Below are 24,016 nucleotides of genomic sequence, written 5' to 3'. Positions count from 1 at the left end.
AAGTAGATTTGTGCATGTTTTGGGATCTGTCCCCACTGGCCATTTAGCTACTATGTGTGCTTCTTGACCCCGGGCAGCTTCTGTCCACCCCAGTTCCTGTAGCACTTGTTTCGTACAAGGGCTAAAGGTGAAATATTTCAGGGTATGCTCCTCATCTTTAGGAAGTGTGGTTATGCTGGCACTTATATGCTTTTGTCAGCATATTTTGAGTTTGCAAATATTATCAGTCCCCTAGTTTTGCTGAAAATGAGGTTCTCAAGGTTATTATTTCATTAATTTTTTTATGATATCTAGAAATGGAAGTAAGAAGATAATATCTCATGGTTTCAAGTTTATACACTTTAAGTATATACCTATTTCACAGATGAAGAATCGGAGGCCCAGAAAGATTAAATAACCTGGTCAACATCACACAGCTGATAAATAGTAGAAATGGATATGAGTCCAGTCAGTGTAGCTTCAAAGTCTCTAATCTTTGCCTCATCACACTGCCTTACAGGCAACGTGTTCTCCACATCACCTCACATTCCCTTTGGCAAGCCTCAGGAATTAATCATTATTCCCACAGAATCTCACAGTGGGGAATATTCTGTAAGTGGCCACCAGAGTTGGTATCTGAGTGCATTTCTAAATGTTAATCCAGTTTTTCACTTTCAAATCTTAGTGTGAATATGTTTAACAAATGCTTTGAGCAGATATTGATGGGAGAACAGAGGACTCTTAAGGATAAAAGGCACAGATGAGAGGGGGTGGGGAGAATAGGAGAAAGACTTCTGTCAGAGAACAGACTCTTCATTGTTAATTTAGGTCTGGCCCTTGATACCACCAAATTGCAATTTGGAGGTTAAATTTAGATAATTGGTACCAGTGAATATAGCAAAACAAACAAATAAACAAAAAACTTACTTGTCTATAATAAATTACTTGTTTCATGAGTGGCCCTAACCGCATAATCAATCCAGTTTGTGTTATACAGGAAATCAGTTACTTTTTAAAGAATATTGATTACCAACCAGGCACTTTATTAAGTGCTTTGCATTTTTTTCATTAAGAATTTTTTTTAATTTTAATTTATTTTTTTTATTTGAGTATAGTTGGCACACAACGTTCCATTAGTCTCCAGTGTTCAACATAACGATTCAACAAGTCTGCATGTTATGCTGTGCTCACCATATGTGTAGGTACCATCTGTCACCATACAATGCTGCTACAATACCATTATATTCCTTATGCTGTGCCTTTCATCCCCATGACTTCTTTTCCATAACGAGAAGCCTATACCTGCCACTCCCCTTCATCCGTTTTGCCCATCCCCTCACCCCCCTTCCCTCTGGCAACTATCAATTTGTTCTCTATATTTATCAGTCTGATTCTGAGTTTCGTTTGTTTATTCATTTGTTGTTTGTTTTTAGATTCCACATGGGTGAAATCATATGGTATTTGTCTTTTTCAGTCTGACTTATTTCACTTGTGTTTTGCATTTTTTTAAGGAATAAAAATAACAGCAGCATTTATTAATTCTACATACCAAGCACTGGTCTCACAACTTTATTAAGCCACATAATTCTCACAATAACCCTATGAGGTAGGTACTATTGTTAACTCTGACAGTTATAAAAACTAGGTCACAGAGAATTTAAATAACTTTCCCAAGGTCACCCAAGTAGGATGTAGAGGCAGAATTTGAAAGCAGACAGTCCTCTGGACCCAAATTCTCAGCATGGCAACTTTAAGGAATGCATATGTCCTTTAACAGCAGAACTGATTCTCAGACAGAGAATAAATCATGGTGTCACCAAGACAACACTTTACTCTTTTTACTGTAAACACCAAGCCTAATGACTTCATCCAAAACATGATTTCAATAACCACACATGCTGACTCACAAACTTCTCTTCTGGACTTGCATATCCAATTGCCTACTGAATTTATGCAATAGAGATTAGATGTCCTGCAAGCACTTCTAACTCAACATATTTTCCCCCAAATCTGTTCCTCTTACTTTAGTGCCTCTCTCACTGAAGAGCCCCACTATCAAACCACTAGCCAGAGTAATATTTTTATAGTGTGAATTATATCATGCCACTCTCCTGAACCAAATCCTCCAATGGCTTCCCGTTGCAGTAAAAATACAATCCAAACCCTTTCCATGGTGTTATGAAACCTATGCCATCCGCTCCCTTCTTACCTTTCTTGATCTCATCTCTTTTCATTTCATCCCACCTTACTTAGTACCAGCCACACTGGTCTTTTCTTATTCCTTAAAACCACTAACCTCATTTTGAATTCGTGGTATTTGCACTTATTATTCTTTCTGTTTAGAATGCTCCAAACCTTTAGTTCATTCAGATCTAGGCTCAGATGTGACCTCTTCAAAGAGGTCTTCCCTGACAATAATATCTAAAAGATAAAATAGTCATCCATCTGGCCCCAGTGATTCTCCAACATCTTACTTACTATGCTTTATTTTTTTCTTCACAGCACTAAAAATTTAGGGAGACATAATTAATAATTATATATATATACATTATATATATATTATATATATACATTATATATATATATAATTATATATATATATATATATATACACACATTATATATCACACTATATATGTATACATGGTCCATGAGGGTAGTACTTCATCTTGTTTTACTGTTATATTCCAACATACAGAATAATGACTAAAACAAAGTGGGTCCAAAGTATTGTTTGAATGAATGAATGAATCAATCAACCACCTAACGCAGAAACCTGGCAATCACCATTGATACTTCCTTTCCACCCATTCTCCATAGCTATTTAGTCATCAAGTCCAATACAAGCCTTAGTTAAGCTCTCTTTACTCTTAGATTATCATATTAGGCTCCTAATAGATTTCTCTGCCTCTTGTAAGACACCCTTATCCAATCTGTCATCCACACTGCTGCCAGAAAAACCTTTCTAAAATACAGAACAAAATGAACATTTAGTTCATGACACTGCTTCCTATAACACCTCGGTGGTTCTCACAGCTTTTAGTACAAAACTCAAATTTCTTACTTCAACCCTCAGACTCTTAGCGATCTAATCCCTGCCTGCATTTCTAGTCTTGCATCTCATGCCTTCCTAACAAGCTTTCTTTTTTTTAATTTCTGCTACATGTCAAAGGTGATCAAACCTAAAAGATCAAAACAGGAAAGTTTAGAATGTAGGAAAAAAGGATCACTCTCAGCAAGTAGTATACTATAAATAAAAGGGAATCATTAAACAAGGAATGAAGTATCCATGGTCTTTCAGCCTTGTGGATATCCTGTATAAAAAAACCTTTTTACCATTCTCTATCTCCTCAATCTTTCATTAAAGGATTATGGCTTCATTTTTTTTAATGTTTGTTTAGTTTTGAGACAGCAGGGGAGGGGCAGAGAGAGAGGGAAACACAGAATCTGAAACAGGCTCTAGGCTCTAAGCTGGAAGCTCAGAGCCCAATGTGGGGCTCGAACTCATGAACTGTGAGATCATGACCTGAGCCAAAGTCTGATGCTTACCCGACTGAGCCATCCAGGCACACCCCTTCTTTTGTTAATGTTTTAGGACTTCATTTTAAAATAAGTTTCTCACTGGTATTCATATGAAATGGTGAGTCTGTGACACAGTTGATGAGGTTGAGTAGATTGGCACATTTAAGAATATCCTTATAACTGTGAGTGGTATGGTGGTTTTATTGCAAACTGTCAAGTTATACAAGTGAATCATTGGGACCCCCATCTTGATTCCACTTTTTCAAGTCCTCCCACCCTTTCCACTATGGCACCCAAAGCCTATAGGCTACTTGTGTAGTAAAAAATTTAACCTTGCCCAAAGAACAGGCATGTTTGTTCTTCGCTCCTAGGGTGTACTCTCTTAAGCTCTTGAATATCTTGTCTGATAAAAATATTTTTGTTTATTTGAGGGTTGTGGACCACATAAGATAGTCCCATAATGTGATTTATAGTAAGAGCTTTGGTCATGTGGCTCAAGAGGGCCTGGAGACTGAGGTCAGCTACATGGGCAGTCCACCACATCTACATGACGGTGCCCCAATAAAGACTCTGGACATAAGGGCTCAGGTGAGTTTCACTGGTTGGCAATATCCTGGGCATATTGTCACATGTCATTGCTGGGAAAGTTGACACTGACTCCACTGAGAGAAGACAAACTGGAAGCTCCATATGTAGGACTTTCCTAGACCCTAACTCAAGTGTCACTTCCCTGGGTTGATTTTAATCTATATCCCTGGTGCAATAAACCATAACAGTGAGTATAACAGATTTCACTTGGTTCTATGAGTCTTCTAGAGCATTATGGAGACTGAAAGTCATCTTGAGGACCCTTAAACTTGCTGTTGGTGCAATGCCCCCTCACATATTTTTCCTTCGATGATATCTGCTCACTCCATGGCATTCTTCAATCTCAATTTTTTTTTTTACCTTTCTTAAGTTTCTTGCCATATCAAGATGAATGTGTGTGTTTTTTTAAATCTCATTCTTTCAGATCCTTGCTAAGTATATCCCTGCATGCTAAATTTACTCTTTAAATTACCTCCTTTTTAAGCTTTCAGTATAATTTTGGTTTGTTGTTGTTTTGTTATATATTAATGACAAAAACATCCTACTCAATTCTCTAATAAAATAAATAGAAAGAAAACACTAACACAAGAGTATTCCCAGAAAATGAAAGATGTTTCTACATTGAAAGGGCCTACTGAATGCCCAGCACATGAAGTTGAAAAAAGACCTGTACCAAGGCACATTATTGTAAAATTTCAAAACATCAAAGATAAACAGATGATCTGAAATATTTAAGAAAGAAAATAAAACGGTCACCTATAAAGAATTAGTATAAAAGATTTCTTGAACTGCAAGGCAGAAGGCAATGTCTTTAAAACAGAGAAAACTATTTACAGCCTAAAATTCTGTACCCACCCAGATTACCCTCATGCTCATGTGTGAAATAAACACATTTTTGGAAATGTAATGTACACATTTTCAGGAGGCCACTGGATGATACACTCCATTCAACTAAGGAAATGGATGATGAAAATGAAACACGAGTTCTAGGACACTGGATTTAACACAGATGCAAGGCATTAACTCTACAGGAAGTTTAGAGAATTACCAATCCACAGAAGAACAGGAGAATTTTAGCTCCTAGAAGGTATCATCCCCCACCCAAATCAAATGGTTGGAATATTTGGTATTTTTTTGGAAAATCTTTTTCAAAGAAGGTTTAAAATTCTTTTGGAGTATCTGAGAAGAATTAGTGATAGTGACAACTCCTGATTAAATGTTACATTATTGTGTCATGCCAATTTAACAAAAAATCTATTTTAGGAAAAAAGTACTTCTAAGTTTCTGATAACACACTACTGTTTTCATTTCATTTTTTTTTAACTCAGAAGTATCCAATTTTTGGATGTTAAAGAGGTTTTAACAAGATTTTTCTTTTTATTAAGAACTCACAATAAAATGTTATGGTTATAGAGAGACTAAAAATTGTGAAGTACACCCTGAAATAAAGGAGCATTATTTTGTATTCTATAAATGAAATCTTAAGGTTGAAAGATATTATTTCCTTCATTGGTTCCGAATTTTTTTTAAAAATCTATTCAAAAATATTCAGTTTTCCTTACATCTTTCTTTGCCTCGGTTTTTAATATCTTGATAATGCTACCTTTTGTAAAGTATTAAACTCATGACTCCAGCAGATGGCAATTATGAAGCAAGAAGATGTGTAGTGAAAAAAGAGTTTTTTGTTGTTGTCAGAGATAGCCTAGATTCAAGTACTACTGCATGAGCCTGAGCAAGCTCCTTCTTTGAGTCTTAGTTTCTTTATCTATAATCTCTATCCTACAGGTTCATTATGAAGATTAGAATAATGTATATAAGTGCCAGCAAAATATATATGTAACTAATAATGGCAATTTTCTTTCTTTCTGATCTTCTCTGTGGTCCAGGAGGCTTACTTGTAAAGAATTTGTAGACTTCACAATCAAAATACTTGAGTTCAAATCTTAGTTCTTCCATTTATTATCCTGTAACCCTTGGAGTCGTTACTTATTCTTCTTAACCTTATTTCCAGCAATTCTATCACGGGCATAATTACAAAAAACCCTGTGATGAGATAGGGGTGAATATATATTCTACAAGCATGGGATTGGTACACGATAAGTTCTCAGAAGGTTTAAGTAATAACAATGAACCAGAAGATATAGTTTCTTTCCTCTTCATGGTTAATTAAAGCAAAATAAAGTAACAGAAATGACTCGGTAAGAATAGCATTTCATGAAGTTATATGTGACATGTGACCTATTTTAACCATTTCCCCATAAAACAGAATTAGAAAATGCCTTCCAAGATACATTTTAATTCATCTACATGCTACTTGGCCGAGAATACTTACCTACTTATCACTTTGGTCAATCAGATACAGTAGCACCCCTTCCTTTGTGCAACCTCTTGCTACCTATACATATTTCCCTTTCTTGTCTCTTTCTTACTGATATTTAGTTGACTGAACAAATTGCCAAGTGGCTTGTTGAATTGGTCACTGAATTGAAACATTGGTTTTGTAAGAATGAATAATTTGGCAGCCCTGCTAATGTAAGACAGAGGAGTAAAAAAATAATGATAATAATAATGGGGACATGGTGATGTCTGTAGTATGTCTGTAGATCCAGCATAGTTTCATAGTTTTTCTCTTTGACTTTGGCGTTTTAGTTTTTAACCTTTGACAAGACACTTGTTTTTACACTTTGAGGCCAGAGACACTATCTTACTTAAATTTCAATCACTGGCAATTAAGATATTATGTGTCAAATACAAGATACTTTTTAAAATGTTGCTTAATAAATAGAGTATACACAGATTCCTGAAACTCTATCACCATACTACCAGAACAACTAGCTAGCAAGCAAAAAGAAAACATTGAATTATTTTCTAAACCTCTCCATTTAAATCAAATCCCAAACCCACTGGTATGCAAATTTTATTTTGTTTCTTAATGATGTAAATCTAGATGGAACATTTAGTATATGCTTGTGTTGTTTCAAGAAGTGCAAAGGTAATTCAGTCACAGCTTACCACCCCCAAGAACTCCCACTTAAAATGAAGTCACAAGCAAAGCCTTTTCACTGTACACAACTTCCCTTTTATAGAGAGTTTGCTTAAAAATGTAAGCAATTTCACAGATGGAAGATCTGAGTAATTTCTTAAAGGTCATATTTCCCCCCAAAATTGGTTTCTTCACCCTTACATTCTCATTGTACTGGGTAGAATTTTTTATTATTGCATGTTGAAGTTAAGGTTATGACGATTTTACAGTCATATACTTTGCTGTTTGGAAGCAGAATTTTTATATAAGCAAATACGTAGCAAGGTAGCTTTCTTACCTTGTTCTTGTGCATGAACAGCACTGTCTGCCACACATAGCACAATAAAATGAAGAATCAGTTTCCTAAAAACAAAGGGGGTGGATTTTAGAGGATATTTACAACCTATAAATCATATAAAATCCAAAATGAACTCTAGTGCGTGATTAAGAAGTAAGCTATTATTTTAATTAACACAGTATTTTAATAGTCATATTGGTTAAGAGCAAGGGCTCCAAATTTAATTCCACCTTTGCCACTTACTGTATGACTCAGGAGTACTGTCTATTGCCCTGGTGTTTCTTCATCTGTTAGATCTATCTCATAAGGTTTTTGTAAATTAAAAATTTTCATGTAAAGCACACAAAACAGTACCTGGCACACAGGAAGCACTCCATAAATGTGAACAAGTATAAATGATATTATTAATTATTATTATCACATATTATGTCAAATTATCATACATGCAATTTTATACAAAGTAATATGTTTACACAAAGCCACATAACTTATAGTCACTTAACCACAGTGTTTACAAATTGATGGAAAAAGTAATTTATTTTTGAGAATGAGAGAAAGAGCAGAGGATGAGCAGAGGTGGGGCAGAGGGAGGGAAAGAGAGAGGGGGGAGAGAGGGAGAGAGAAAGAGAAAGAGAAAGAGAAAGAGAGAGAGAGAGAGAGAGAGAGAGAGAGAGAGAGAGGATATCTCAAGTAGGCTCCACACCCAGTGCAGAGCTGGAAGCAGGGATAGATCTCATGACCATGAGATCAAGACCTGAGCTGAAATCAAGAGCTGCATGCTCAATCCACTGAGCCACCCATGTGCCCCAACAGTGATATGTTTAAATAAATGTTTATATGTAAAATCCTTTTGATTATCATATTGAAGCCATTTGAATGTCACTTGCACTAAATTCATGATACTCCATTCAGTTCAGAAAACAGCAATGGCCTGTAGATGTCAACATCAAACACTTTGATTTGCAGTAATTTTGAGCATTGTACTCAATCACCGCAGATCAAAATGTTCATTCATATCGATAGCTAAGAAAAAATATTTTGTGATTTTTTTTTTAGTATAACCAAACTTTTGATAGATTTTGTTAAGGAGTCTTCATAATTGGCTATATCTACCACCCAAGTGAAATTCACAGAGATAAATTCAAAAAGGAATGATAAGCTTGCTGAAAACAGTATTTTATTACCCGATTCTGTTTTCTATTCTAAACCAGGGACTCCTCAAATGACATTTGTGCAAAATGTAGTTCTGTAAGGAGTGATTACAAAGCCATCTGAAAATCATTTTTTCTTAAAAGTTCCTGGTATACTAAGAGCAGTTGGCACATTTCCTATTTATTACCAATAATAAATGTTTTTATCTTTATCAACTCATATAAGGAGCATGCTAACATAACAAAGATAATCTTTTACAAAGTGGGCCAACAATATACAATTATACTATTCTCTTTGGTATAATGGAACTATCATTTGTATTAAAATGGTCTTAACCATATCTTAGTAAGTGAAAAATGTGCAGTCTACGGTCAGGCTCAGTACAGAGCACAGCTTTGATAAGACAGTTTTGATAGAATACTTAAAACTGTCGCCAACTCTATAAACTAATTAACTGAATAATTACAGAAATCTCAACTCATATGGGCAAATGGCTGAACCATAACATTTTAATGAAGCGTATAACAGACTCTTATGTATGGTGTCATCCATGTAAAACAATGGTTAGTTTGCTAAAAGAACCCCCTGAGGAACTTGTGAAAAATGTAAATTCTGGGCTTGTCTCAGAGATTATGAATCATAAATTTGGAGTGAATCCTCAGTTTGGATACATTTTTAAGTAGGAGATTCTAATATAGATTGTGCATATACCAAACTCTGAGAAAAAAAGAATTTAGAACATTTTCTATTTATAGTTACATTGTACTTAAAACACAAATATTTTGTTAAAATCACATATATCTAATTTTATGACACAACATTAGGTTATCCAACCCTTGTGTTTTGTTTTATACTTTTCTCCTGCTCTAGATCAGTGGTTTCAAACTTTGCTATGCATCAGAATCACCTGAAGGGCTTGTTAAAGATTGCTGGGCCCCACCCAGAGAGCTTCTGACTCACTAGGTCTGGGGTGGGGGGTGAGAATTTGCATTTATAAAGAGTTCCTAGGCAATGCTGGTGCTGTATGTCTGGGGTTTACACTCTGAGGACCACTGTTCTGGAACAGATGATGCTCAAGAGATGATGAAAAGCCTGTTTGGGATCTGTTTTTTATCTTCACCGCACAGTGGAATCAGCTGGGGAGTTTTAAAAATTAATACTCAGGTCCTGCCCTCCCTACCCCCTGTCCCACAGATTCTGATTTTAATTTGTGTGTGGTACAGAGATCTTTAAACACTCCCCACCTGGTTCTACTGTGCAAACAAGTTGAGGACCTCTGTGTGAGATAAAAATGCTATCTCTAGGTTCTCCAGGATAGATCCCAGTGTGATCTAGACTTTGAGTAGAAAGAAGCTCTTTCCCTTTCAAATTTATATTTCAACAAAATAACTGACAGGATATATATCAGTGAGACTAAAAAGTAAGGATTATAATTACCGAAGGAGAGTACATCAGAATTATGCTGTCTTAGCAGAAAATGGAATGTGAAAGGAAACACTCAGGGGCATCAGCTGTACTCCCCAAGGTAATCTGGCTCACTTAGAGTTTAGAAACAACCCAACGGGCACTTTTTCGTTCAGAGCAAGCTAACTAATGAAGAGTACAGCAACCGGCACTATTCATTTAGCAATTCAGCCAACTCATAGACTTCCCCAATGACCTCAGGGGAGAAAAATGAAAAATAAAGTTCTTTCTAGACATGCTAACAAGTCCATTCCTGGTGTAAGGCAGGAAAACCTGAACACATCAAACATCCCTTAGCCAGGTGATCTTAGGGGATTATGACAAATCAGTTGAGCCATATATTATGTAAGTGTACCTATGTATTAAAACTGATGACTAATAGAGAGGTAGAGATTGATGACTGAAATAGAGATTTTCTTTCTCTTTTTCTAATTATGCCCCAAACTAACAGCCAACTAAGGAAGAACATATGGATATCCATATCCATAGCAATATGGATTCCATTATTCCTAACCACCACCCCCCACCCTTCCCTGAAGCTCCAGCCATATCGCATTATACTGTATTCCCTGGAGAGACCTTGTAAGTGTCTGAAATGCCCTCTCAGTCTTCACCTGTCAGAATCCTAAGTATCATCAAAGCCTAATTTGAATAACATCTGCTCCGTGAAGTTTCCATCATCCCTAAAGAGGGCTGGATTCTGTACTCTTAATGCTATACTTGTAAATTTATTATATCCCATATATATTGTACCTTTTAGGATTAATTACTAAGTAAATATCTGAACAAGCAACAGGTTTTCACCTTTTATCTATTTCTTACATGAAATTGACAATTAGTAAACATTTTTAAAAAGGAAAGGAGAAACAGTAACATCTCCCAATGAATGAGGAATTCAATTCTTCCCTATGGACCTAATTCTTTTAACACTTGAGAAAAGGAAAGTAAAATAAGGGTACTTTTACTTGGTTGTCCCAAGAGAGAAAGAAGAGAAAAAAGAACTTAAAAATATCTGTTATGATAGGTTAAGTGGAAAGGTTTCCTCCTCTCCTTTTTTTCATTTTAACTGTTTTTCTCATCTTTGAAGTGGGAACACAGAGAAGACATCAAGCTTAATTGACACACTCAGTTAAAGAGCCAAACTCCATCACTGTATGAAATGAATGTCTAATAAATCCAAGCTTTCTGGAAAATGGTTGGGTTGGGCTTGTTTATTTCTTTGGTTTTGCCCTCCTCCCCCATGATATCACACTTGCTATACATTCACTTAATTAAGAAAAAATACACATTTCCACATTAGCCGATAATAGAGTTCTCAGAGGCATCAGCTGTACTTTGTGCTTGTCCCATTGTACTATGCATGCATTTAGTGCTAAGTCTTGCTGGAGTCCTTGAATAAGTTAAAAATTAAACCCATATTAAGCTGGAGAGAAAACAACATGGTTAATAAGAAAATAAAACTACACTGGAGTCAAAATACTGAACCTGCTTCTATTTGTAACTTACGCTGTGACCTTGGGTGGGTCATTTCAATTTCCCGAGTCTTGGCAACTTCTCTATTATGTGATGGTATAATACAAATTTCATATTTTACATTCCAAATATAAAACCTCAAAATCTCTGTGTGTGGTGGGCTCCTGTTAGTATACTAGCATTAGATGACAAAGATCAAATTATTTAGCAAGATATTCCATAAATCACCATATATAATAGACATGATATTTAACAAGTCTGGAAACGTCTTCCTACAGTTCCATGCAACTCTCTTAATTATGTAACCTAAAATAGTCTACTAAGTTTGCTCATTTGTTCACATATTTACTTCAACAAAAACTCTAGTTGGTATATTAAATATGAATACTTTTCAAATATTTGAAGCATGTCTGTTTTTGTTCACTTTTCTGTATGTCTGGACTGTAAGTCACTAATATAAACTAACCAGAACATATACTCAGGCATTACACAAAAACAGACGGGATCTAAAAGAAGTCAACAATATGGTAACAGTCAATAAAAGTTCAGAAAATATAACCCATGATCTTAATATCTGAGGATTTCTAACACAATATGAAATACTCTGTGTGTCTGGTCTGCTAGCCACATTTTCAGTGTGACAGAAGCCACAATCAAAACATAACCAGACATGTGAGAGGTGAAGGCCTGGAGGGGATCAGACAGGAAATAGATATCCAAAGACCATACTCAGAATATTTAAGGAACTAATATCCATCCCAGGCATCTTCCCTAAATAATTCTTAGAGCTATTCAACTTTCTCCTTTTCTGAAGGGTTTTAGTTACTTTAGGGGAATCCCAGGCATCTTTTTGTTTAGGCTGCCCATGAGACTCTCAGGTATTATGTCTTCAGGCTACTAAAGCTCATTCCTACATAGATTCAAGTTAGAATAGTAGGAAGGACTTGTGAAATCTCGGGAATAGGGAATTTGTTTTGTGAGTTGGTGATTTTAATTTAAACCAGTTGGAAAAGGCAAAATAATCTGAAAACCATTCACATGTGATATACATAGATAATTTCAACAATTTCCATTACACTACATTTACAAGTCAAAAACTTTGTTATGACAACTTGTTGCAAAGATCCAGAAATAGTAAAATTTCTGTCCTTTATTCCTTAAATACCTGAAAATCATTTCTCATCCCAGCAGTGGGGATAAAGCTGGGTGATTCAGGGAGTAGTCACTAACTTACATACAATGACTTTCTCAATCAGTTCAACTCAGTAGGTACTTGTATAACTAATGCAGTGTGAAGCATTAGAACTTTTGGTTAATTTCCAAGTGTAGAGGGAATTTATGAAGTACGGGGAAGGTAAATGCCTAAGGACTTCAAGGGATCAAAATGTCTAGAGTCCAATCAGTAGCAGGGAAGAAAAATACCTCAACTAGTCTGTCCTTGTAATACCACAGAGATTGTTAAAATGATTGCTACCTAGCCTTAGCGAAGTTCCTGACACACACCACTGTTAAATAAAGATTGTTAAATGAATGAGTCAATCTTCAGTTAGTAAGACTATCAGGTGGTCTTGAGTTTCAATAAATATACAACTTCTCTAGTGTCTTCTATATGCACACTGATTCCAAGACCAAGGAGTGAGGTCATCCTAACCTCCGTATGTTTAGCTAAGAAAGTAACCTGGTTTAAAGGCCTGTCACAATCTGGTCTCTGGTCTCCAGATTCAGCTCTGGTCATTCCTTCTCAAGTATGTGTGCTTCAACCAACTTCATTTCTTCCAGGCCCTCAGATGAACTGTGCTGTCTCACCATTCAGCCTTTTAATGTTCTGTCTGGAAAGTTCCATGCCTTTTCCAGTTAGGTCTCTGTGTGGATTTCATTTCCTTTGGTGAGCCTTTCTTTCCAGGATTACCCTCCCATATACACCCCACCTTCCCAGGACTGCTAGGTGTCCTCCTGTCTATACCTTTATCATTTTGTTATACTTGGTTGTTCATTTTCTTTTTCCAATACCAGATTGGGCACATAGGGAAGACAGCAATTGTGTTTCTGTCTTGCTCCACCACTGTATCCCTTCTGCTTAGAACAATGCTGGGCACATAGCTGGCGCTCAGAAAACATTTGTTGAATATATGAGTGCATGATTGAGTGAATGAATGACAGAATAATGTTAGCCCTTTACGAGAATGAAAAGGAAATGGTCTTCACTTCTCATTCAGAGTTACAAGTTCTAAAATAAGTCACAGTTGCAAAGCATGGCAAGAAAAGTAGCACAGCTATTTTAACTCCCAGGATAAAATTTATTTTTCTCCTGTCACTTCACAGATTACCAAGCAGAATGTCTAAGCAACACTCAAAATTACTTTCCATAATTTACAATACCTGTCCTTGAGACATCAGTTTTATTTTAAACATCTACTTGATAGCAAAGATAACTAAGCAACTTTAAAGAATAGAATTTCATGCCAACTAGGAAATAGATGTTTATATTCAAAACTCCTCCCCGCCCCCCACCTTGGTTATGGAAACCCTGTGATTACAACGATAGTATCTAACCCTGACTTTTGGTTTTAATCTCCCTTTATTACTTCCACAAATTCACATTAAGCAACTTGCCTAAAAGCAGGACCATGCGGGGCAGCTGGGTGGCTCAGTTGGTTAAGTGTCCAACTTGGGCTCAGGTCATGATCTCACAATTTGTGGGTTTGAGCCCCACATGGGGCTCTGTGCTGATAGCTCAGAGCCTGGAGCCTGCTTCAGATTCTGTGCCTCCCTCTCTCTACCCATCCTCCACTCATGCACTTGTGCCTGAGATCACTCTCTCTCTCTCTCTCTCAAAAATACATAAACATTAAAAAAAAAAAAGCAGCCCCATGAAACAAAGGATCCAGTTTTAAAACTGTAAATGTTTTTGGATGACTAATCAGAATTGTGATTTTTAAAAAACTGCTCCTGCTCTTACAAAAACTTCACCACAAGAGGATGGTGGAAAATTAAAACCTCAAGGATTTCATTAGAAACTCTAAGGTTTAATTCAGTGGCTTGACATTATCATCAGCTAATCAGCTGCTTCTGCCAAGTCCCCTCCCCTACAGGGTTGGTAGCAGTTTTTGTTTTTTCAAATTGAAGAATGCATAATTCTTTAAGGAAGTTGGACTTTTTTTTTTTTTTTTTTGAGAAACAGTTTTCTCAGATCAATCAGTAACTACCTTTTCCCCTACTTGGCATGTGTATAGTTGGAGGTATAAGGGGCTGCAATCTGATGTAACTTTGAATTACTTCTTTTTTTTTAAATTTTTTAAATGTTTTTATTTATTTTTGAAGGAGAGATAGAGACAGAGCATGAGTGGGGGAGGAACAGAGAGAGAGGGAGACACAGAATTCAAGCAGGCTCCAGGCTCTAATCTGTCAGCACAGAGCCCGATGCGGGGCTCAAACTCACGGAACTGTGAGATCATGACCTGAGCCGGAGTCGGATGCTCAACCGACTGAGCCACCAGGCGCCCCTCTTTGAATTACTTCTTAGTTGTCTGCAGCCCACCCTCACTGACAACTGTAGTGGAATAAGCTGGATGTCAAGGAAGCTGCAAGGTACCCCCTGGCAGACAGGCCTTCTAGACCAGTGTGTTCTCCCACAATCCTCTATCAACCAACCCCAGCGTCTCTCTGACAGGGTTCTTTTCCCATTCCACGTAGTCTAATTTTTCCTCAGTTCCTTGGTGTAATCCATTCTGTTTCGTTTCTCTGCCTCCCTCCCCCCAATCATCTGGACCCAATTTACAAACCCCAAACTGCCCAAAAATTTATGCAGGGCCTTTTCTGGGAGCGTCTGGAAGGGAAGCGTAAACCAGACAAGACAGAGGCCAGGAGCAGAAGATCTGCTTTAATCCTCGAGATGGAGCAAAGCTACCAACCCCGCGGATGGCTGGGCAGCGACGCAGGTCTTACTCAGTGTCCAAGGGAAAGCCCTCGGGTTGGGAGCTGGCCGGGAGCGCAAGAAGGGCACAGGGATGAACGCGGAGGCGTCGGCCGGACAGGAGGTGGAGGGCCTCACCCAGCTTCTCCCGTTGGAGCCTCCCCTCGGGGACCTGAAGCTCATTCCACCATTCCACCCGCCCGTATCAGCAGGAAGATGCGAGTGGTCCCGCAGGATCCGCGGCGCCTGGAGCCCGGCTTTCCAAGCGGGTCCATGCTGAGGGGCTCTTCAGAAATGTGGCGGGAAACCTGCCTGGGAAGCTGGTGCGACCCACGTGAGCCACCCTGGGGAAGGTGACCAGCATTGCCTGACCTCTTCTGGGACCGGGACCCCCCTGGTCGCGGGCACCTGGACCCAAGCCCAGCGTTGCAAGCCTTCCTCCCCACTGATTCGTCCGGCTGCGGGAGCGTGGGAAGGTGCGTCCTAGGTAGCACGGAAGCCCAGCCGCCCAGCCGCCCAGGCTCCAAGGGGTCAGAGGAGAGAGAGGGCGAGCCCCAGCCACGCACGGCTGCACGCGGCTGGGAAGCACATGTGCACACAAACACTGCCACAAGGCGGTCTTTCTCCGCGCCCCGCCTCCCTCCGCCTGCCCTCAGCGGGCACGGTCAGTTCTGCCCCCTGCCCACCTCCCACCTATTCTCCCAAGGGGCAGCTTGGGGGAGAGAACGACCACAGCCACTTTGGTCCCCCCCGCCCCGGGGCCAGAAACAAACTTGCATAACCCACTGACCTCTTCCCGGGGAAGCAGGGTAGCCAGCCCAGGCACGCACCCCCCTCCACTCTCTGATCCCAGTGAGGGAGTGGGAGCAGGTACCAGCGCCCAAAGAGGAGGTGGGGTGCCAGTCGGGGCCTGCGCTAACCCTCCACGGGAGGAGCAGCCCCGCCCCCGCGTCCAGCCCCTTCCCCAGTGACAGGCCGGTGGAGCAGGACGCAGCCTCGGCCCCAGATGGGCAGCACGTGTGTTGGCCTCCTAACAACAAGAGGGGATTGCCTCTGAGTGCAGTCGCGCCCTGATGCCCGAGGTTTTGCCGGTACCCTCTCCCCAGCTCCGGCCCCCCTGCCCCACGTCTGTTCCCCGCGGTCCAGGCTGCGGCCACAGAGCCCAGAGGACCGCCAGCACCCCATCAATCCCCAGACTGAACGCCGGAACAAGCACCGCGAGAAAGCAGAACCTCAGCCAGGGCCCTGAGAAAGAAGGAAGGAGGGCGCGAGGGCGGCGGGAGCTGGAGCCCCGGCGGGCTTCCGAGCTCAGCTCGGGAGTCGCGGGAGTCGCGGGAGCCGCGGGAGCCGCTGCCGCCGGAACCGGGACGCGCGCCAGCGAGCTTTTCCTTACCAGCCGCAGGACCTCTTTAGCATAAACTGAGAGATCCGCTGGCCGGAGGCTTCCTTTCAAACACGGTGTTTTACAAATTGAGGAGACAAGGGGGAGGATGCCACGGCTGCTCGCCGGCTCCCAACTTTAAAAAGTGCCAAGGAGCGGGAGCACAGATCTCCGACCCGCCCAGTGGGTCCAGGGATTGGGGAGAGGGGTGAGTCTAGCCCTTGCATCCTGGCGATTGGGCTACTTACGTTTTTGCCGTGTGGGAGACCTTTCCACGCCTTGTCCTGTGGGCTCCTAAATGCATTTGTATGCATTTGTCCCTGCAGCGAAGCACTAACGGAAAACAGAAGGCAACTCCGAACTGCTAAGGGTGCAGGTACTGGCCATGAAAAAGGAAAAAAATAAAAACAAAAAACTCACATGTAAACGATGCTCCAAAAACCTCAACGACAACAACAACAACAACAACAACAACAAGGGAGGAGGGAAATAGGAAGGGGGGGGGAGAAATAGCACGCAAAGGGTAGATCTACGCGAGCTAGGCTTTCTAGTTCCCTAGCTCGGTAACGGACAAGCCCGGGGGGGAGCGCTCCTCTGGGAGGGCGGGCGAGAGGCGAGACCTCACTGGCAGGCGGCGGGGCGCCGGCAGCAGCTGGAGCTCGGCCGCGAGTGCAGCCCTCGAGTTCACTTGCGGTTCAAAGGCGACTCTGTGACTCCAGTGGAGCCCTCAGCTTTGGGCCTGGGAGGAGAGAAGGGTTGGGGGAGGGAAGGAGATGAAGGGGGTGAAGGGTGGGGGAAGTCCTTGGAAACAACCCGCGCCGGAACATTTGTCAGACAAGCTCACACACCCACTTCGGAGATCTAGTTGGTGCGAGGGGGCCGGTGGCAACTGCAGGCGCTCAGCTTTGACTGCCGCCGGCTGCTTCCCCTGGAAGAAGAGGAGCGCAGCAAATCCGGCCGGTGTTAAATTTCACCGCTCACTGACTTGCAATGACATCACCAAACACAGTGCACACCTCCCCCTCCGCCCCGCAACCTACCCCCGACCCGAGCCCGGCTCCCGCGCCCGGTCCGCAAGCCCCTGGGCCCGCAGCCGCCCCGGCCACGCCCCGACGCTCCAGCTTCCCACGCCACCCTCCCTCGTCGTCCCCGAAACTTGTAGGTGACTAGTATCCTTCCTTCGTCCTTTTTTCCGGCAGTCCCCAGTTTGATGTTTTCCGCTTGCATGTGTCCCATCCCCAATTTTTCATCTCCGTCCTCTTCACACACACTGTCTGGAATTATACTCAGCGGGACCCTTCATTCTCCTCCGACTTTCTTGTGTTTTTGCAGTGATGCTTGTGGCCTAAGCCATATTATAAACGGACTGTGACGGTCTCCTTTCTACCTTTCCTCCCCTTCACTCTTCACTTTCAGTCTGCCCCCTGTACTACAATTTCTGCTTTCTGCCCTCCTCCAGCTTATGAGCATGGATTAATGATTTGTGTTTATGCATCTAGAACAGGCTAAGAGACTACAGTCTTTCCAATTTGAATACCTTCTCCAATTTTTGTAACACATTTTTTTTAACATAAGCTTCGATCCCCTCACAGCCCTTTCACAGCCTGAGAAGTCTACCTTCCAAATTTTGGGGGGGGAAATTAACTTTCTGATTTTATCATTTTATTAATAAGACTGGAAATTACAGGAGGCCAGGGATCTATTATCTTACTCATCACTGTATTTTCAGCACCTAAAATACTACTTAGCATGTCTGTTTAATGAGTGACTACTGTATACCATTGAATATCATTTCTCCAACAAGTTTTCCTCGTCTATTCTGGGTGCCGTCCACAGCTAATGATCCCTCCACATGCTGAAAACCATCCCACACTACACACATATTATAAAAGTTAAAGAGAGCATATTGATGAATGGAAATGATTGATGCAACCCTTGCAATTTTAGGAATGTTTTTCCAGGAAAAATTTGGGGAGTGTTTGTTTGTTTGTTTGTTTGTTTTTGTCCAGGAATACAGAATTTAATTCATCTTTCTTTCCCTCAATTTTTCAATTTTTTATTTTGAAATAATTTTAGCTTTACATAAAAGTTACAAAAATAGTACAGAGAGTTCCTGTATACCCTTCACCTAACTTCCTCTAATACTGATAACGTACATGCAGCAGTACAATGATTAAAACCAGGAAAGTACCATTGATACAATGCCATTAACTAATCTAGAGCTCTTATTCGAATTCTGTCAGTTTTCTAAGATCTCCTTTGTCTGGCCTAGTATCTAATTTAGGAGCCTATACTGAATGTAGTTAATTAATTAACAAAGAGATTAATTAAAACTGTTATATCTCCTTAGTCTCCTCCCATTTGTGGAAGTTCCTGTCTTGTTTTTCATGACTTGGACATTTTGAGGAGCAGCGGTCAGTCATTTGGTAGAAGATCTCTCAATTTGGATTTGTGTGATATATTCTCATGATTAGATTCAGGTTATATATTTTTGGCATAAATGCTGAGTGGTGTTGTCTCTTTCTCAGGGCATCATATTGGGTATATATAATGTTGATATATCTTATTACTAGTAATGCTAACTTTGATCACTTAGTTAAGGTGCGACCTGCCAATTCTAACCACTGTAAAATCCCTCCCACCCCTTGATTTCTGTAACAAATAGCCACAGCTTTCTGGAATCCTTCTAGAAATCCAGGGCTGAGGGATGATAGTCATTCTTAAATAGCCTTAAACTACATTTTTTCTATTTTTGGATTAGTAGTCAACTAAAGAATGGTAATTTGGTTTGGTGGAAAGAATAGGTAAGAATTAAGCAGTAATTCACTTAATCTCTCCATTTTCCCATCAATCGTTAAGGATTAAAAACATTTTTTTCTGTTCATAATGTTGAGTGTGGATATTTGAATGCCGTGTGAGTATTATTAAAATGTATCTCAGGTTCTTTGACTACAAGAAGAGAACAGTTGCTAGAGGTCTTATCAAGATGCCAAAGGGTACATACACATAGCCTCAAATAGAGTACATTTGTTTGTGGGAGCAGAGGCATTTGCCTAGTAAAAAATAAACAATGTAAAGCTTAAATGCTATAGATTTTTTAGGATGGTAGAGATTCGTATAGATCAAATTTATCAAGACAGATTAACCAAAGACCCTGGGACTTAGCTGGGCCTTGAAAAGTGAAGATGATTTTTACAGGTTGAACAGAGAAAGATAATATGTTTGGAAATGGAGAACAGGGGACTCACAAAAATGGGCAAGAGGATATCTTAATTATATTCAGAGGAAAAGAAACTGATTCATCAGTTTGGATTAGAAGTTTGTGCATCACGGGGAGCCTGGGTGGCTCAGTGGGTTAAGCGTCCAACTTCAGCTGATGTCATGATCTTGCAGTTCATGGGTTCGAGCCCCGTGTTGGGCTCTGTGCTGACAGCTCGGAGTCTGGAGCCTGCTTCAGATTCTGTGTCTCCCTCTCTCTCTGTCACTCTCCTGCTCATGCTCTGTCTCTCTCTCTCTCTCTCAAAAATAAATATTTAAAAAATTTAAAAAAAAAAGAAGTTTGTGCATCAGAAGGGAGATTGAGAGCAAAATATGGAAGTCTCTGAATGCCAGAATAAGGGTTCATTCAGTCATTCAATATACCTACTATGTGCCAGGAACTCTTCTAGGCACTGAGTTACACTGGTGAAAAAAATGTGTGAAAATTTTTCCCTTCATGGAGTTTATATTCTACCATTTAATATTTGGTCTATGAGCAATAGGAAACTAAAGAACTTCAAACTGATGAAAGATTATGTTCCAAATTACCATTTTAAGAAGACTGATCAATACCAGATGTCAAGATTGAAAAGAGAGAAGGTTGGAGGATAAGTTAGATGTAAGTGTTGAAATATGCTGGTATCTTGAACTGTGGGAGAAATGATAGAAAAGCTAAATAAGAGAATCATTATTAAAAGAAATTAAGAAGGCCTGATAACTGGTTACATTGGGAAGGGAGAAAATAGAGATGAAATTTCAAGTCTGAATGACCAAAACATTATGCCATTGGCCAATGGTCAGAGAAGACAACTAATTCAGTTTGAGACATATTTAGCTTGACATCTTGGTAGGAAATTCTACTGGAACCATCCAAAGGTCTGTTGGAGTTGAAAGCTAGAGTTCAGGAGAGAGGCCAAAGCTACCGTTTTAGATATACTCATTATCTGCAAGTGGTATTTGAGATTTTAACAGTGGAGTCTATTTTCAAAGAAGTGAATATCAAAATGGAGAATAGAGAATCAAGGATATAAACTTAGGTTACAGAAAGTGGGGGGAAACAATGCAGAATTAAAAGACACAGAACCAAAAGTATGCAACATTATTAACTAATAGTACAGGAGTGCAAAAAATAATAATATAGTAAATACTTCATAATATTTACTATGCATGACATAATATTTACTATGCATGAGTATTATTTTAAGTACTTTTTAATCTTTTTAGTATTTATTTATTTTTGAGAGAGAGAAACAGAGTGAGTGGGGGAGGGGCAGAGAGAGAGGGAGACACAGAATCCCAAGCAGGCTCCAGGCTCTGAGCTGTCAGCACAGAGCCCGACGTGGGGCTCAAACTCATGAACCATGAAATCATGACCTAAGCTGAAGTCAGTCGCTTAACTGACTGAACCACCAGGCACCCTTGTTTTAAGTATATTTTTAAAATATATTAACTCATCCTCTTAATGAATCCTATTAAGTAGACACTTTTTATTATCCTCATTATACAGAGGAGGAAATTAAGGCAGAAAAAGATTACAGGTGAATCTTGATCAACTCAAGGGGTTAGTGTGAGGAAGGAAAGGAAGGAAAGAAGGAAGGAAGGGAGGGAGCGAGGGAAGGAAGGAAGGAAGGAAGGAAGGAAGGAAGGAAGGAAGGAAGGGAGGGAAGATGGAAGGAAGGGGAGAATTATTGACAGCATCAACTTTATCAAGAGTCAGTCTGCATGGGTTTAAATCTTGATCACCAGTTTTTTGATCAGGCAAATTAACTACAATTGACCCTTGAAGAACATGGATTTGAACAGTGTGGGTCCTCTTATACATGGATTTTGTTTAATAAAATACTATAAATGTATTTTGTCTTCTTAGGATTTTCTTAACATTTTCTTTCCTCCAGCTTAATTTATTGTAAGAATATTGCACACGAGTTGCTTTCTACAATTATGGATTCCTGAGTCTTATGCTTAGAGATTCTGATTGAGCATGTCTGAGGTAGGACTCAAGAATCTGCATTTTAAACAAGTAATTGTTAAAAGTACTATAAGTAATTGTGGTACAGATTAACTAGTGATCATATGTTAACATGTCAATCCATTCTTGACTTAGTTATTGAACACAATGCTTATTGACTGCCTGTGAAATCTCTTAATGAGTAAGTACTCTCATTCATATGTACCTGGGAAGAATCACTGTGACTTAATTAAAATTCCATGCTTAAATATTTACTGAATTAATGAATAACTAAATAAAGAGTGTCATGCCTACTATGTATTAGGCAATGTCATAAGACTTGGGGTTATGAAGAGATGTGGCATAATTACTACTCTTAAGGAGCTTAAAACCTGCTAGAGACAGAATCTAGTAAGAAAAATCAACTGGTATAAATGATTATAAGAAGAAAAACCAACTAGTGATATAAGGCAGTTGGGGCACAAAGAAGATAATACTCAATTCTATTAAGAGTGAGTGGAAGTACTTGAAGCTTGGGTCTTTAAAAATGAGTAGGTGAAGGGGCGCCTTGGTGGCTCAGTCGATTGAGCGGCTGGCTTCGGCTCAGGTCATGATCTCAGAGTTTGTAGGTTCAAGCCCCGCATCGGGCTCTGTGTTGACAGGTCTGAGCCTGGAGCCTGCTTCGGACCCTGTGTCTCCCTCTCTCTCTGCCCCTGCCCCGTTTGTGCTCTGTCTCTCTCTCTCCTTCAAAAATAGATAAAAACATGAAAAAAAATTTTTTTAAATGAGTAGATGTTACGGGGCACCTGGGTGGCTCAGTGGGTTGAGTGTCTGATTTCGGCTCAGGTCATGATCCCACAGTTTGTGAGTTCAAGCCCCACATCTGGCTCGCTGCTGTCAGCCTGTCAGTGCAGAGCCCACTTTGGATCCTCTGTCCTCCGCTACCTGCCTCTCCCCTGTTTGCACTCTCTCTAAACTAAATAAACATTAAAAAGAAGAAGAAGAAGAAGAAGAAGAAGAAGAAGAAGAAGAAGAAGAAGAAGAAGAAGTAGGTGTTTGCCAAGTAGACAAGAAAATTTAAGCCAGTCTGGGTGAAGGTGGTGGCACAGTCAATAGCACGGAGGTATTAAAGGTCCTAGCACCATTATTAGTGGCCTGTGATTGGAATGGCTATAATATAGAGATGAGTGTGGAAAGATCATGGAGTGCCTTCATTGACATTTGAGAGATATGTGTTTAAACATTACTCATTTTAAAATATGGGCCCTGGAAATTAAGATTTAATTTTGTGTTTAGTACATGATGCACCTAAGTTAGAGAAACAGAATTTGTTAAAGTGATAAGGGATACTTATTCTGGCTACAATCATTAGGTGGGGGCCCCAGGCCAATAGTTGGAAGGATTCTTTAACTGGAGGCTTTGAGAAGATGACAAAAATGTTCATATAAAGGACTTACTTTGGGAAGAGAACAAATACATTTGTCAAATAGCTAATGAAGTCATGTTTCTATACAATGTATTACAAATGATAAAATATTGAGTACCTCCTCACTGGAGAAATTGATGAAAATTCTTAGCTTGGATGTTGAGGACATTTTTCTAGGTCTGAACCAATGTGAATTTCTCATCTTTTATTACTCAAACTTTTTTTTTATCTTTGCTGTCGCTATTTCCTTCCCAAGTCTGTTTATGCTAGGATCTTTCTTCCTTTCTTCTTTCCTTTCTTCTCAGTCTCATGAATTATTTCAAATGTACATCTAAAATGATGTTCCTTTTTTACTTTGCTGGTCCAGGAACTGGTGAGCACTACATAATGTGTTCTTCCATGTAGGTGCCCGTGTTCTTTGAGACGCTTTGGGCTATGTGGTGCTGGAAGTGAGTTTTATTCTGACTTTTAGTGGGCGGTGCAGCATGTTTATTGAGACTAGATCTGAAAACCAGACAGAAACACAGACAGTCTTGATACAGTTTGCATAATACAGAGTCCACCATTCCAATCTGACCCAACTACATTCCCT

The 24,016-nt window shown here is 39.8% G+C and overlaps 1 protein-coding gene across 1 annotated transcript in view; it reads right to left on the bottom strand.

Moving 5' to 3' along the window:
• The window catches only part of COL24A1 (collagen type XXIV alpha 1 chain), a 413,841-nt gene extending 396,745 nt beyond the window's left edge, over positions 1–17,096 (bottom strand). The window contains exons 1-2 of the mRNA XM_047085469.1: positions 17,041–17,096; positions 7,410–7,474 (exon numbers count right to left, since the gene is read on the bottom strand). Of these exons, the coding sequence (XP_046941425.1) occupies positions 7,410–7,474; positions 17,041–17,096 (121 nt within the window). The remainder of the gene's footprint in view (positions 1–7,409; positions 7,475–17,040) is intronic.
• Between the last annotated feature and the right edge of the window lie 6,920 nt (positions 17,097–24,016).

This window comes from Lynx rufus, unplaced genomic scaffold, assembly GCF_022079265.1.
Source record: "Lynx rufus isolate CCGP_SWC_20201006 ecotype Redwood Valley unplaced genomic scaffold, mLynRuf1.p SCAF_2, whole genome shotgun sequence".
NCBI lineage: Eukaryota > Metazoa > Chordata > Mammalia > Carnivora > Felidae > Lynx > Lynx rufus.
The sequence above is the reverse complement of the archived record's forward strand: the minus strand, read 5'-3'. Positions and strand labels throughout refer to the sequence as shown.